The 13,280-nt window shown below is 46.9% G+C and overlaps 1 protein-coding gene across 1 annotated transcript in view; it reads right to left on the reverse strand.

The window, feature by feature from the left end:
* The window catches only part of LOC123800251 (uncharacterized), a 24,742-nt gene continuing 11,462 nt past the window's right edge, over positions 1-13,280 (reverse strand). The window contains exons 3-5 of the mRNA XM_087862451.1: positions 8,937-9,065; positions 8,067-8,230; positions 1-7,719 (exon numbers count right to left, since the gene is read on the reverse strand). Coding sequence (XP_087718577.1) covers positions 7,666-7,719; positions 8,067-8,230; positions 8,937-9,065 — 347 coding nt within the window. The 3' untranslated portion in view covers positions 1-7,665. The remainder of the gene's footprint in view (positions 7,720-8,066; positions 8,231-8,936; positions 9,066-13,280) is intronic.

Here is a 13,280-nt window from a genome sequence, read left to right on the forward strand (position 1 = left end):
GCTTGTGTTCCCTCTCTCGCTGGCTGTCTCTATCTCTGTCAAATAAATAAATAAAATCTTAAAAAAAAAAAAAAAAAAAGAAAGGGGTTAGGATGACACATGGACACACTGCTCCAGAATTCTGCTGAATTCCCATCTTGAGGTACAGGTCGCAGGACAGCTCCTTTTATGAAGAAACCCTGCAGTTTGTAAAATGAGCTCTCCAGCCAGAATGTGAATGATCGTCTTCCACTTTGTTTCATAGGTTTGGATTTTTATGTGTTGGATTCCCTTTACGTAGCACTCGGTTTCAAAATTCAGAACTGCAAGAGAAAAGGCTTCTTGAGGAAGAAGACGACGTGACTGGTTTGTCTAACACTGGCTGCTTTTCCACGGGCTTCGCTTTTCACCGCTATGCACCCTATTGATTTTCCCCTCTTCTCATTCCCATTCAGAGGATAACTCTTGGGGTCAAGGACTGTGGACTTCACTTCATGTTCGGCTTCCAGAATGCTACGGGAATGTAATGAGTGCCTGTTACAAGCGCAACGGGCCTCTGCTGGAGCCCTGGCCTTGTCCTGAGGGGAGCCAGAGAGGGCACGGACGGCTGAGCGACGCCCCCGTCAGCACCAGCAGACACGGCTCCCTGTGGCTCGGTCTGCCGCAGTCTGGCGTCAAGGGAGGACGCTGAGCAGAAATGGGTTTCTTGCCACCGTTCTCCCTCTGCCAGAGGTATGCTGGCTGTCCCCGTGTTCCAGTCCCCACGTTCTTACTTTCTGGAATTGACCCTTTTCTTTTAGTCAACGCCTTGTCTGTCTTACTCTCACCGTAACTGCGTCTCTGGCCTGGATCTGTTCTCAACTGACGCTTGTGGAGCCCAAGGACCGGAGGCCTCTCTGATGGGCTCCATGAGTTCTAAGACAATTAAAACACAACTGAGGGGCGCCTGGGTGGCTCAGTCGGTTGAGCGTCTGACTCTTGATTTCGGCTCAGATCACAATCTTGGGGTCCTGAGGTCGAGCCCCGCATCCCCCATGCTCAGCGGGGAGAGTCTGCTTGAGATTCTCTCCCCCCCGCCGAGCTCTCTCTTTCTCTCAAATAAATAAATAAATCTTTAAAAAAAATGTAGCGGGATCTCTCTAGTGATAATCTAAAATATGATTTTACCAGTTATAAAGGCAATAATCCCAAATTGAAAGACATTTTCTTAGGCTAAGACTTTTGTACTGTGGCTGCATTTGGCCGCTGCGAGGAAGGGCAGGCAGAGCGAAGGTGGCTCACCGACCACCAGATCTGGCAGCGGGCAGCTGCTGGCTCAGTTCAGGGCTTTAATGATGTCAAGGCTGGCGTCACTGTGATTCCCCTGTCTTGTCCCTCGGAGCTGCAAGTTGGTTGTTGCCACTTCGGGCATCGTGCTCTGTGCTGGAGGAGGCAGGATGAAGAGGGAAAGAGGAGGCATCAGCCTCATTGATCTCTTCTAACCGCAAAGCAAAACATTTTCCAGAAAGCTCCTAGCAGGCCTCCTTTTACATTTCATTGGCACCAAAGGAGTCACACAGCTGTCCTGGCTAAGAGGGAGGCCTAGACTTCCACTGGTGGGTAAAGTGCACAGGGTTGCTACGATGGGCTTGGGCCAATCACCGCTGGTCACATAGGGCTAGATGCAGGGTTTGAAATAAGATCACGGTGTGGGCTGGCTGTGGGGCATAAGGCATGGGTGGGCCCGTGTGGTGCGTGGCCCTCTTGCTTCCTTTCCCGAGTGACCTTTGTTTCCTTGTCTCCTCTCCCTGTGCTTCTTGCTCTGTTCAGGTGGTGATTTCCTCCTGCCTTTGGGCACCTCACCTGCTTCTCCACTCCATCGATGATGGACAGACTGTTGCTAGTCACTCCCCCTCCTCCTCTGTCAGGTGGAAAAGGGCTTTATTTCTAAGACCATTCTTTCGAAGTAAAGGTCATTATTTCTAAATGGACTTCAGAGCTATCACACTAAATCTCAGCTATTTATCAAACTTTTAAGGCTTAAATTCCATTTATTCTCACCCGAATGCAATTTCCTAGGCTGAGGAAAAATCGCTTATGCTCAGCTGACAGCAAAGCAATGCTAATTTTTGCTAAAGTCCCCTGGGGTTAAGTGTTTGCCAACTGACAACATAAGAGAGCAGGAATTTAGCACAACTCCGGGTTTTTCCTGGAGAGCAGAGAGCTGGGCTTGTGCTTCAGCGGCCCGTGCTTCCCCCTTTTCTCTAGGATATCCCACTCCTCCTCCTCTCTGTGCTCACATCTACGGAGAACTTCTGCGTCTTCTTTACCCCTCCTTCTCGCTTTTTGTTTTCTTGTCTCCTGCTGGCTGGGACCTCATATTTCCCCTTATGATCCCTTCAACGGCAGAACTGCCTGCGGCTCCCCCTTCATCATTTCTGTAATTTTCCTGAGGCACACAAGTTCCCTTGTCTCTTCCTGGCTCAGCCACTCCACCTGCTCCTTACTGGTTATCCTGTGCTTTCTCGTGTGTTCTAAGGTTAATAATGCATCTCCAGCCTTGACCATGGTCTGTCAGGCAGCGAGAAATCAGGCACTGCGTGTTCTTCTCTCAGCGGGCTGTGAGCATTGTGAGGTCTTAGACAGGTGACTGAATTATGCTGCAAAATTAATACTGTGCTGGGAAATCATTTTGAAATTCAATATTTTTAAAGTTTCTTGGGACTTAATGACACAAATATTATGTAACTATCAATAACATATTTTTCTCCTGTTTTAAAAGTCTGTTTCCTCTCTGAAAAAATTTAAATATAAAGAAATATTAAAAGATGAAGTTAAATGGAGAAAGGAGGGGCGCCTGGCGCAGTTGGTTAAGCATCCTCTTGACTTCGGCTCAGGTTGTGATCTCAGGGTTGTGAGATCCAGCCCTGCGTCGGGTTTGGCAATCACTGGGGAGCCTGCTTGAGATTCTCTCCTCCCTGTGCCCCAATACCCGCTTGTGCTCTCACATGCTCTTTCTCTAAATAAATAATAATCTTTTAAAATAAATAAATAGAGGGGTGCTACCATGGCTCAGTCGTTAAGCATCTGCCTTTGGCTTAGGTCACAATCCCAGAGTCCTGAGATGGAGTCCTAGGTCTGGCTCCCTGCTCAGCGGGGAGTCTGCTTCTCCCTCCCTCTGCCCCTCCCCCCAGTTCATGCTCTCTCTCTCAAATAAATAAAATCTTAAAAATCAATCAATCAATGGAGGAAGGAAATGCATATTGTGTTGGACTCGAAGACCTTAGACCAGAGGCCCTAGTCTTCTCCTGCTCTGGGGATGTCCCCAGGGTCATCCAGACTATGAGGTTTGAAGGCACAGCCCCCAAGACTGTCCTCACTTCTGACACCACAGCAAGGTTGTGGGAGTGAGTTCACAAACGCCCCTCAGTTTTGATAATTCACTAGAAGGAAGACTTACAGAACCCGCTGAGAGCTATTATACCCACAGTTACGCTAAATCATAGGAAAAGAATACAGATTAGAATCAGCCAAAGGAAGAGACACAAGGAGCAGTGTGCGCGAGGGTCCCAAACGCCCGCTTCTGACTCCTTGGCATCGATGTGTTTTGTCACACATGGGCTATTCGCCACTGGGGAAGCTCACCTGAGCCTTGATGTGCAGAAGTTTTGGGGTCTCCTTACCTTGACACGACTGAGTGATTGTCCACTGGTTGCTCTCCGCCAAAGTCCCCCACCTAAGTCACGGGCTTGGTCTTTCTGGCAGGGCCAGCTCTCCCCCTCCAACGATCAGCTGTGGCCGATCCCACCCTACGATCTGGTGTATCCTGTCACGAATGACGTGGAGTCCATGCCGGAAGCTGAGCACAAGGGCCAGACCTCATTTGCGGCAAATTCTTTCCTGTGCAGGATGCTTGGCTTCTTCTTCACTATTGACGTCGGTTGTGCCCCCAGGAAAGTGCAAAGTGAGAGGGGCTTGTGGGACCTCCTGGAGGCCACCGTTTGTTAGTGGGCACTGGCACTGAATCCCAGTTACTGGCGGGCACACGTTCCAAAGCCCTCGGGGCTGCCACTCTCCGCTGCTCAGATATCAGAGATGCTGGCAAGGCAGGGGCTCTGGAGTCTTTCGTGTTTCAGGATGCCAGTGCCCTGGGGGCTCAAGGACAGCTGACGGTTCTGGAAATTAATGACCTGCCATCAACTAGGTCACAGTCTGTGCACACCTGACCTGGAGATTTGAGGGAGCAAAGGCTTAGTGGATTCAAAGAGGTCAAGCAGCTGGAGTTGGAAACTGGGCAGAAAACCCTGGACTTTATATGCAACAGAGGGGAGACGCCATACAACATGTGATGCAGACTCAGTAACAAAAGCAGCCAAGGAGCAAACAGAACATGAAGAGTCATCGGAGGACACGTACGTGACTGCACAAATACTGAGTGTCAAGTTTCCGAAGGAAATCCACTCTTCTCTAAGAGAAGGATTTGTTAACCTTCTAAGAAAACTATGAAGATAACTGCTATCTCCCTAACAAATATTCATTGAGCATTTACCAGGTATCATGCAATGTTCTAAGTGTTGAGGATTCTGCAGAGAGTCACACTGACAAAATCCCTCCCCTCACAGAGCTTGCTTCCTCATGGGAGACATAAATAATAAATAAACATACAATATGAGGTCGTGGTAAGTGTGCTGAATCAAAAATAAGCTGGGGGAAGGGATGGAGAGAGGGAGAGAGGAGCTTGTTATCTTAGACCAGGAGCTCCCAGGACAGTCTCACTAATCAGGAGATATCTGAGCAGAGATTTCAATTAAAGGAGGGACCTGGTCATGCGGATATCTATGGAAAAATTTTCTAGGTAGGTCAGTAAGTGCAAAGGTCCTGAGGTTGGGGAATGCTTGGCATGGTTGGGGATGAACAGGCAGCCAGTGTGGCTAGAGTGGAGATAAAGCCAGAGTAACAGCACCTTGTGGTTGTAGAAAGGAGGTGGAAGCCCCTGGAGGCTGTCCATTGTGAGGTTATGTGACAGGGACGACGAGAGTTTGGGCATGCACACACACCCCCATCTCACTGTCCAGGTTCTGTGCAGACTCCTGGTTCCATCATCATCTTGAGCAGGGGTAACTGTGGAAGAGTCTTAGAGGCAGCTGACAGGTTAAACTGATTTGTATTAGAAAGGATGCGGAGTGGGGCGCCTGGGTGGCACAGCGGTTAAGCGTCTGCCTTTGGCTCAGGGCGTGATCCCGGCGTTCTGGGATCGAGCCCCACATCAGGCTCTTCCACTATGAGCCTGCTTCTTCCTCTCCCACTCCCCCTGCTTGTGTTCCCTCTCTCGCTGGCTGTCTCTATCTCTGTCGAATAAATAAATAAAAAATCTTAAAAAAAAAAAAAGAAAGAAAGAAAGGACGCGGAGTGACCATGGAAAGATGCGAACTCGCGAAGGCACTAGGGGTGGGGTGCCCAGGAAAGGGGCAGCAAGGCGGCAGAGAGGGGCTACTGAGAGCATTTGTATGGGGAAGCACAATTTTAAGGGAAGCAGCTACTGTGATGAGGGGAAACGCAAATTTTTAGAATGTTCTACTGTTCTCTCCAGCACGGTTCCCTCTTTGCTGCTCCTCCAAGAGATCTCTCACGTGAAGCTGCAAGGCTTTTTTTTGGAGTTGGATTTGTGTTTCTTCTAAATGCAACAAACATTCTGCTGAGACCAGCTCGGAGGGGGCCCAGCTTTGTTCAGGCTTCATTTCTACAGATAGTGTCCATGAAGTGATTGATTAACTAGCCGTTCTATAACCTTTTCCTGTCAACTCGAAATATTTTCTTTTCCCTTAAACAATTAAAAAGAAACCTCTGTTTTACTTCAGAATATTTATGCAACTGTCTTTATGGAACAGGTAACCTCCGTTGGAGTCTCAAATCTGCTATTTCCAGCCGTGTTATCTCAGGTAAGTCACCTGACCTTTTTTGGCTCCAGGAGTCTGTCTTATCTGTAAGCAGAGGTGATTTTTAAAAAAATTTCTATACAGAATCTCAAGAATGAAATGATACTTGGCATGTATCCTTTGCAAATGACAGCCACCATTTCAACTGATTACTGTTTTTAAATGACCAATTTGGACACTAACATGTGCTCACTAAATATATGTGGAATAAATTTGATAACTAAAATGAACGTGTAGATTCATTTGACCAGAGGAGACAAAATGTGGGCATCAGGGTGCAATAAATTTAATCGAATTGCTGGAATCTCTTTCTTATTCTACATGAGTCAAGAAAGACATAGCAAATGTTGCTTATTTTTTTATATTTCAGAGTATGCAATCCTGAGAATAAATTTCCCTTATTAATAGTAAAAATAAATTCTCCCAAACTATAACTTATGTATCAGACCCAAACTATAACTTATGTATCAGAACTCACATAATGATTATTGAAATTGCAACTTAAAAATAAACACCAGTTGTGTGTGTGTGTATATACATATATATATGGAGAACCTATTAGGTAGAAGTTCTGGAAAATAACACAGAAAGCAGCAAGAATAACCATTGGTCCAAAACTGGCTTTGCAGTGAAAAGGAGATTTGGTTACCTTAAAAATAGTGAACTCTGATTTTTTTCATCACTTCAAGTCATTCGCATTTAATAATAGTGCAGTACAGAATTGTGTGAATTAGCATAAAGACTGATTGCTGACTAGTCCTAACTGGCTTTGCCACACAATAACAAACACAGGGTTTTGTAGACTCTAAGAGATCAATGGTCAATAGTCTAAGACTCTATTCAACGTTAAAAAAAAGTTCAACACTTTAACAGTATGTCGGTTCTTATCTGAATATTGGTGAGAACATTCTTGAAAGCTTGATATTGTCACAGCCTGTCTTAGTGCCTGGCAGAAACAGTCATCCCCTTATCTTAATGAGTGTTGTCAGTGCTGCTGCTGATGGAAAAGGCCACCCAGAGCCAAAGAACCCCTTAGGGAGGCTCCCCGCCCCGGGGGCCTCACCACACCTCTGTCCTCCCTGGGAGGACTCATCCCCCGCCCTTGCTCCCACGTGCACGTGGGATCAAGGTCCATCCTCTCAGTCGGGCACCAGCTTCAGCTTGCCGGTGTGCGAGTCCTGTCCTTGTAACCCCCCTCCCGGCCCAGCCTCGGCATCTGCACAGCCACACTCACTGTCTTCTTGCTTCCCCAGACGGCCCCACAAACACACCAGGGACCGCAGCTGCGCGCTGTGGGGGTCCTGCTTCTCTGCTTTCTTCAGTGTAGTCCAGGCCCTCACTGTCTGTGACATCAGAGCTATCTCCCTGGTCCTGCCGACCTCTTCCCTAGCTGACTGGAACCCAGTGCCCAGAGTGCTCTAAAATACATGTGTGAGGACAAGAAAACACATCACAACACACGTTCTCCAGTTTAACCCTTCAGTGTAGCTGTGTGTGCTGTGTGGGGACTCAGCCCTCTGTGCCTGCTCTTCCTCTCCATCCACTGAGCTTCTGTCTTTAACCGCCCAGCTCAGAAATCACCTCCTTCTGGGAGCCTTCCCTGACCTCCATCGGCAGTCTCTCTCTTACATTCTATGCAATATATGTACTTACATGTCAGATCCTCTTAACCAAGGAATGAAAGCTCACCTCGTCTCCAAGGACCCGCAGTCTCACCGGACTGAAGAGCCGTTCATCTCACTCGTGGGGCTGTCTTTGTGAGATCCCGTGTCTACAACAGCCGCCGTGACACCGTATCTTGTAAGACCTTGCTGCTCGGGTGTGCCTGCAGGCCAGAGAGCTGGTTAGAATGGCACCATCTCTGTTCCTGGCCCAGACCTTCTGAATAAGAATCTATAGTTGAACAAGATCCCCAAGGAACCTGGTTGCTCACTAAAGTCTGAGAAGCACTGGCGTGAGGATTATTCATGCCAAGAGTTTCAGTAGAAAGTATAAGACACCTGCTGGGTCCTGGGGAGCAGTGTTTGAGATGGACTAGATTCCAGAGATGATCGGCTCCTCAGTACTCGTTCCGGCCACCGGTGTGAAGTGGTGCCGGGTCCACAAGCAGATGCCCGGGTGGGGCAAAGGGAGCAAAGGCAGCTTCACCAGGAGGGAGCGGGGAGGGCTCACCGTCTTTTCCTGCAGCCTCCCAGGCTGGTGTCTACGGGATATCTCCATCTTTTGTTGCATAGGAAATTGAGATGTCCGGCACGAGGTGGCCTTATGCTGATTCAGACTGGGACTAGAGCACACCCTACGAGTCTCTGTGTTCCCCGAAGGTGTCCTGCTGGCCTCTGGAACCAGACAGAAGGTGGGAGCTCAGTAAATGTTCATGGTTGGATTTGGGCGTGTTGTGCCTTCTCACACCTCTCCAGTCAGCACTGCATCTAATCCCACCAATTTTAACAGAAATAATTCCGTCTCCACAGAAGTCTGGGAACGGGGACCATGACCTGAGCCTAAGACGGACGCCTAACCGACTGAGCCACCCAGGTGCTCCGGTTTCAGTTTACATTTGGAGATATGAGCTCACAATGATTCTGCGTTCGCGTGTGACTGACTCCTTTATCATGTCCTTTAGTGTGGTCACGTTAGGGCATTTACGTATTTAAGGGCATATGATTTTATTACAATTGTCCATTTGTTTCTCCTTTATATTACAGTGAAGGGATTTTAGTGAGTTTTTTGAAGTTCTACTTGGTAGATTATATTGTCTGTAAATTCCAGGTCTGGAAGGCAAAGTGGACATTAAAAATGAATGCTATAAAAGGGACACTGTGTCACTGGTGTAGCTGTGGGTAGTTCCCTGAGAAGGAGATTCTTCCCCTTCCTCCTCATGGAATGGGCCTGGGACTGTGGCAAGACCCTAGAGGGAGGAGGCTGTGTGGTGTGTTGAGGCAGAAAGGGTCTCAGACAACCTCACAGAGTTTCCAGCAAGGACTGGGGCAGCAAAATGATGCAGGGTAACTGAGAGGGGCCCACAAGTTCATTGGTAACTACCTGGTGATGACCAGAAGGGGCGATGGTTGTCGTAGGGGTGCTGCTGTGGGCAGATGGTGGGGAGGACAGGTGCGCTCCATCCTTGACCTTTTGGCTCCTCAAAAGCACTTTGGAACTTAGACGGAAGCCCTGGGGAAAAGTGGAGAGGGGTGAGGGAGGGAATCACTTAAACGACTCTGAAGAGTTCTCCACCAAACAAGCAGATTAGAAGCTTATAATAAAAATGAAGTTCTGCTCTAGAAAAATAAAATTACATTTCCTACATTTTTAAGTTTGTGTCCTAAGAGTCATAATTATTACCCAAGTATAAAGCCCTTTTTCAATATAAAAATCTTTGCAGAATGTCCCCAAGCATGAGAGCGGCTGCAGTTTTAGCAGCCACGGATTGAGAAAAGACACGAAGGCCTAAAGCTACCCTGTATTCAGGAGGTGCTTGCTTCCCGCACGATTAGATTTGCTCATCAGTAGGCCCGTAGACCAGGAGGAACACAGGTTCTGAATAGCAAAGTCTGGGGTCCGGAGTTTGCTATTTACAACCTGTGGACTCTTGGACAAGTTAAATCGTGTTGTTGCTCCTGTTTCCTCATCAACAAAATGGGGATAATGATAGTATCTACCACACAGGATGACTGAGAGAATTCAACCCGCTCTGCAAGCCATGGTGTGATTATAAATGGACATTAATTATTGTTTATAGAGGCTCCCTGTATACGTATTACCTACAGACATAAAAGAGAGCATTAGTTTAATTTCTCTGGGGACTCCTTACTCCAGAGTTAAGTATCAAACCAAGCAAAATAATTTAGGGTTAGACTTTTAGGGAATTCCGAGTCTGTGTGGCATGAGAGTAATGTCACACAGAGCTGGTGAAGAGACTACCTACCAAACCACAGGCCCTGCAGGAAGATTCCAGCACATTCGGGTCAACAACCCACTACTTGCTGAGAAGCTCTCCCACGGGGGAGATGTGCTCCGGTTTTCCATTACCCAAGTCTTATCGTTTCTAGCACCAGAGAATACAGACCCATTAATCACCAAGGAGCAGAAATAAAAGACCTCACCTTTGGGTGACTTCCTGTTTGGGTGATTTAGCACTTCTTTTTTTTTTTATTATTTTTTATTTTTTTATTTATTTCTCTGACAGAGAGAGAGGGAGAGCGTGAGAAGGAATATAAGCAGGGGGAGTGGGAGAGGGGGAAGCAGGTTTCCTGCTGAGCAGGGAGCCTGATGTGGGGCTCGATTCCAGGACCCTGGGGTCATGACCTGAGCCGAAGGCAGACACAACGACTGAGCCACCCAGGCGCCCCGATTTAGCACTTCTTATCTCTAAAGGAAAAGCACAGCGGGGCTGGTTAGTTCACAATGGGAATGGTCCATGCTTCCAAGGAGACCCAAGTTATTGCAAAGACGCATTCATCCTATGCCAATGATGGTTCCTGCTTGGAGGTTTGGGGGAATTTTCTTCCAGTTCGTCGCCCTGAATGTGGTCCTATTTCTTAAGGTATCCAGTGAAACTCCGATTATGCAAACTATTGTAGAAATGGGGTTTTCCAGAGAAGGTAAGGCAATCATCTGGGTTTAGCCCAAGTTGAAAATCTATTTTAAATGTTTTGTTGGACTTTCTTGCCTTAGCAAGTACAGGGCTGTGAGTGTATTTTGGATATTTCTTTGTGATACAGTTGAAAGAGTCACTCATTCATTTGTTAAACCATTCATTTGTTCTTTCCACAAATATCTATTGTATTACTACTGAGTTCTGGACTAGGGGCTGGCCACGTGGTGGTGAAAAGACGGAGACAGTCTAACCGTCTAATGGAGGCCGGCAGAACCTGCGTTCAGACCGCACCACCACCAGCTAGCAACTACGTGACCCCAGGCAAGTTCTTTATTCTCTGTTTCTCATCAGGAAAATGAGGTCCAAGAACTCTAATATTTAGCTTGCCAAGGACCTTTGAGGATTCATAAAGCATAAAACACTCTAAAAACTGCAGTTCTCTATGAACGGTCATGCTATCTGATGACTGAGAATCTTGCCTTGCTTTATGAAGATCATTCAAAATGGCCCAAACCATTATATCACTTTAAGGAATGAAGTCATTTTTATGTGGATCCTATATTGTATTAACAATAACATTTTGGGGGGAAAGAAACTATCTGGTTCAATTCCTTCCTTTTACAAATTAGAAAACCAAGGCCTCGAGAGGGGGACTGACCTGCTCAACTGACTGTTAACAGATAAACTGAGGCATATTAAAAATCTCAAGAGTTTATTTGAGCACAAGTTGATCGAAATTGGGCAGCTTCCAATCCAGCCGATAGGAAAACGCCAGCTCTAAGATGCTGAACAAAAAACGAAAAACTTTTATAGACAGAAGGGAGCAGGAACAAGGAAATTATACTAAGCACAAAGCAGGCCGGTTATTGCAAAGTTATTTTCCTTTAGAGGACAGCAGGGGTCTGTCAGGCCGAGGACCTAACTAGCGCTCGTCAGGAGGGTCCTGGCGGGCTGGTTTCAGATTCCATTACTGGGAGAGTTGAAACTCGAAGGACTGAAGTCTTGGTTTGGTGACACGGGGTTTAGCACAAGCAACTTCCTTCTGGACCCGTTGTCTTGTTTTTAACAACGCACAGAGCTGGGACTGGAGCTCAGTCAGTCCTGTTCCTCTGACCAGGTCTTATAATACTCAGATTGTGTCCCCTACCTACAAAATACAGGACAATACTAGCTGACGAGTGACAGTAGCCTGTCCGCTGAAATAGGGCTGTAACTTCTCTCCACTTGAATCTGTCTTCAAGGAAGAACATAATTATTGTCCTTTCGATCCATTTCCAAGAACTGGATTTTATCTTCCTATTTGAGCGTGCACGGCATGCAGAATTTTGGCCCTCATTATCTCTGCCCTCTGATGTCATACCCACGGCCATATTAATTGGAAAAAGGGATGTTGCCGATAAAATCAAGGTCACTACACAGATGGCCTTAAGATAGGGGGATTATCCCGTATTATCCAGGTAGGCCTAAAGTAATCACATGAGCCCTTAAAAGCAGAAAAGAAGCCAGAAGAGGAAATCAGACAGATGCAGCAAAAGGCAAAGTTGGAGATGCCAAGCATGAGAGGGGGCCCAGGTACCATCGTTGGCTTGAAGATGAAGGGGGTCAGGTGTCAAGGAAATGGGGATCACCGTGCTCCAACCTCAGGGAACTGAACTCTGTCAACAACCTGAAATGAGTTTGCAAGTGGAATCTTCCACAGAGCCTCTAGGGAAGACCCCAGGTTGGCCGAACCCAGACTTCAGACTTGGGAGGCCCTGAGCCAAGGAGCCAGTGGAGCCCCTCTTTGCTGGGACTTCTGCCCCACTGTGAGATCCTACATGGGTGTCTCTTCAAAATATTTTTCTTTTATTATTGTTATTGACTTTAAAATATTCCTAATATTAATTGAAGTAGTAAATACAGGTGGATACACAAACAGCACAGAAGGATGAGAGGAAGAGCAGCTGTCCCAAGTTCTGTAAGCCCTTCCAGTGTGCCTGCGGCGTAGAGCCAGTCCTGTGGGGCCACTGCTGTACCCTATGTCTGTCAGTATCACCCCTACAGTACTGCTTCTTTAAAAATTTGAGATATTACTTATTGATTTGTTGTTTAGGTAGATATCATTTACTTTTTTTTAAGATTTTATTTATTTGAGAGAGAGAGAGTGAGCACGCAAGCAAGGGGAGCAGCAGGCAAAGGGAGAGGGAGAAGCAGGCTCCCCGCTGAGCAGAGAGCCCGATATGGGGCTTGATCCCAGGACCCTGAGATCATGACCTGAGCTGAAGGCAGACACTTAACGGACTGAGCCACCCAGGTGCCCCAATATTGTTTACTTTTAAAAGAAAGCTCCAACAGGGACTTCTTTCCTTGTGTTTAGTATCTTTCCTCTAAAAGTTCAGTATAGGAAAAATGTTTTATTTATCATTCTAGTGAGTTGGCTTCCATACAGTCGAGGTTTTATTTTGTTTGGCCTCTTGAAGGGCTGAAAACCACCATCCCATGCTCAAGGAGACTCCACGCCTGCTCACGGACAACATCCCTCCCTTCTGTGAACCGTCGTGCTATATGAAGATTTCAAACTTTAGCATAATCCGTGTATCCTGGGTTTTTAACCATAACGTCACAGTTGCTGGATACAACCAAGAGACGAAATGCTTCCCTTATTTTCCATTGCACTTTCTCCCCAAATCCTTCCAGGAGGACACTTGGAGCTCCCTCAGACACTCGGACTGTAGACACTGCAGCGAGTAAAAGATGAGAATGTCAATATTTGGAGCTTCATCATTGCTGGGGAAAAAGTGCTTTATTTC

Source organism: Ursus americanus, chromosome 5 (assembly GCF_024610735.1).
Source record: "Ursus americanus isolate L20-20 chromosome 5, mUrsAme1.1.p, whole genome shotgun sequence".
In the NCBI taxonomy this organism is placed as follows: domain Eukaryota; kingdom Metazoa; phylum Chordata; class Mammalia; order Carnivora; family Ursidae; genus Ursus; species Ursus americanus.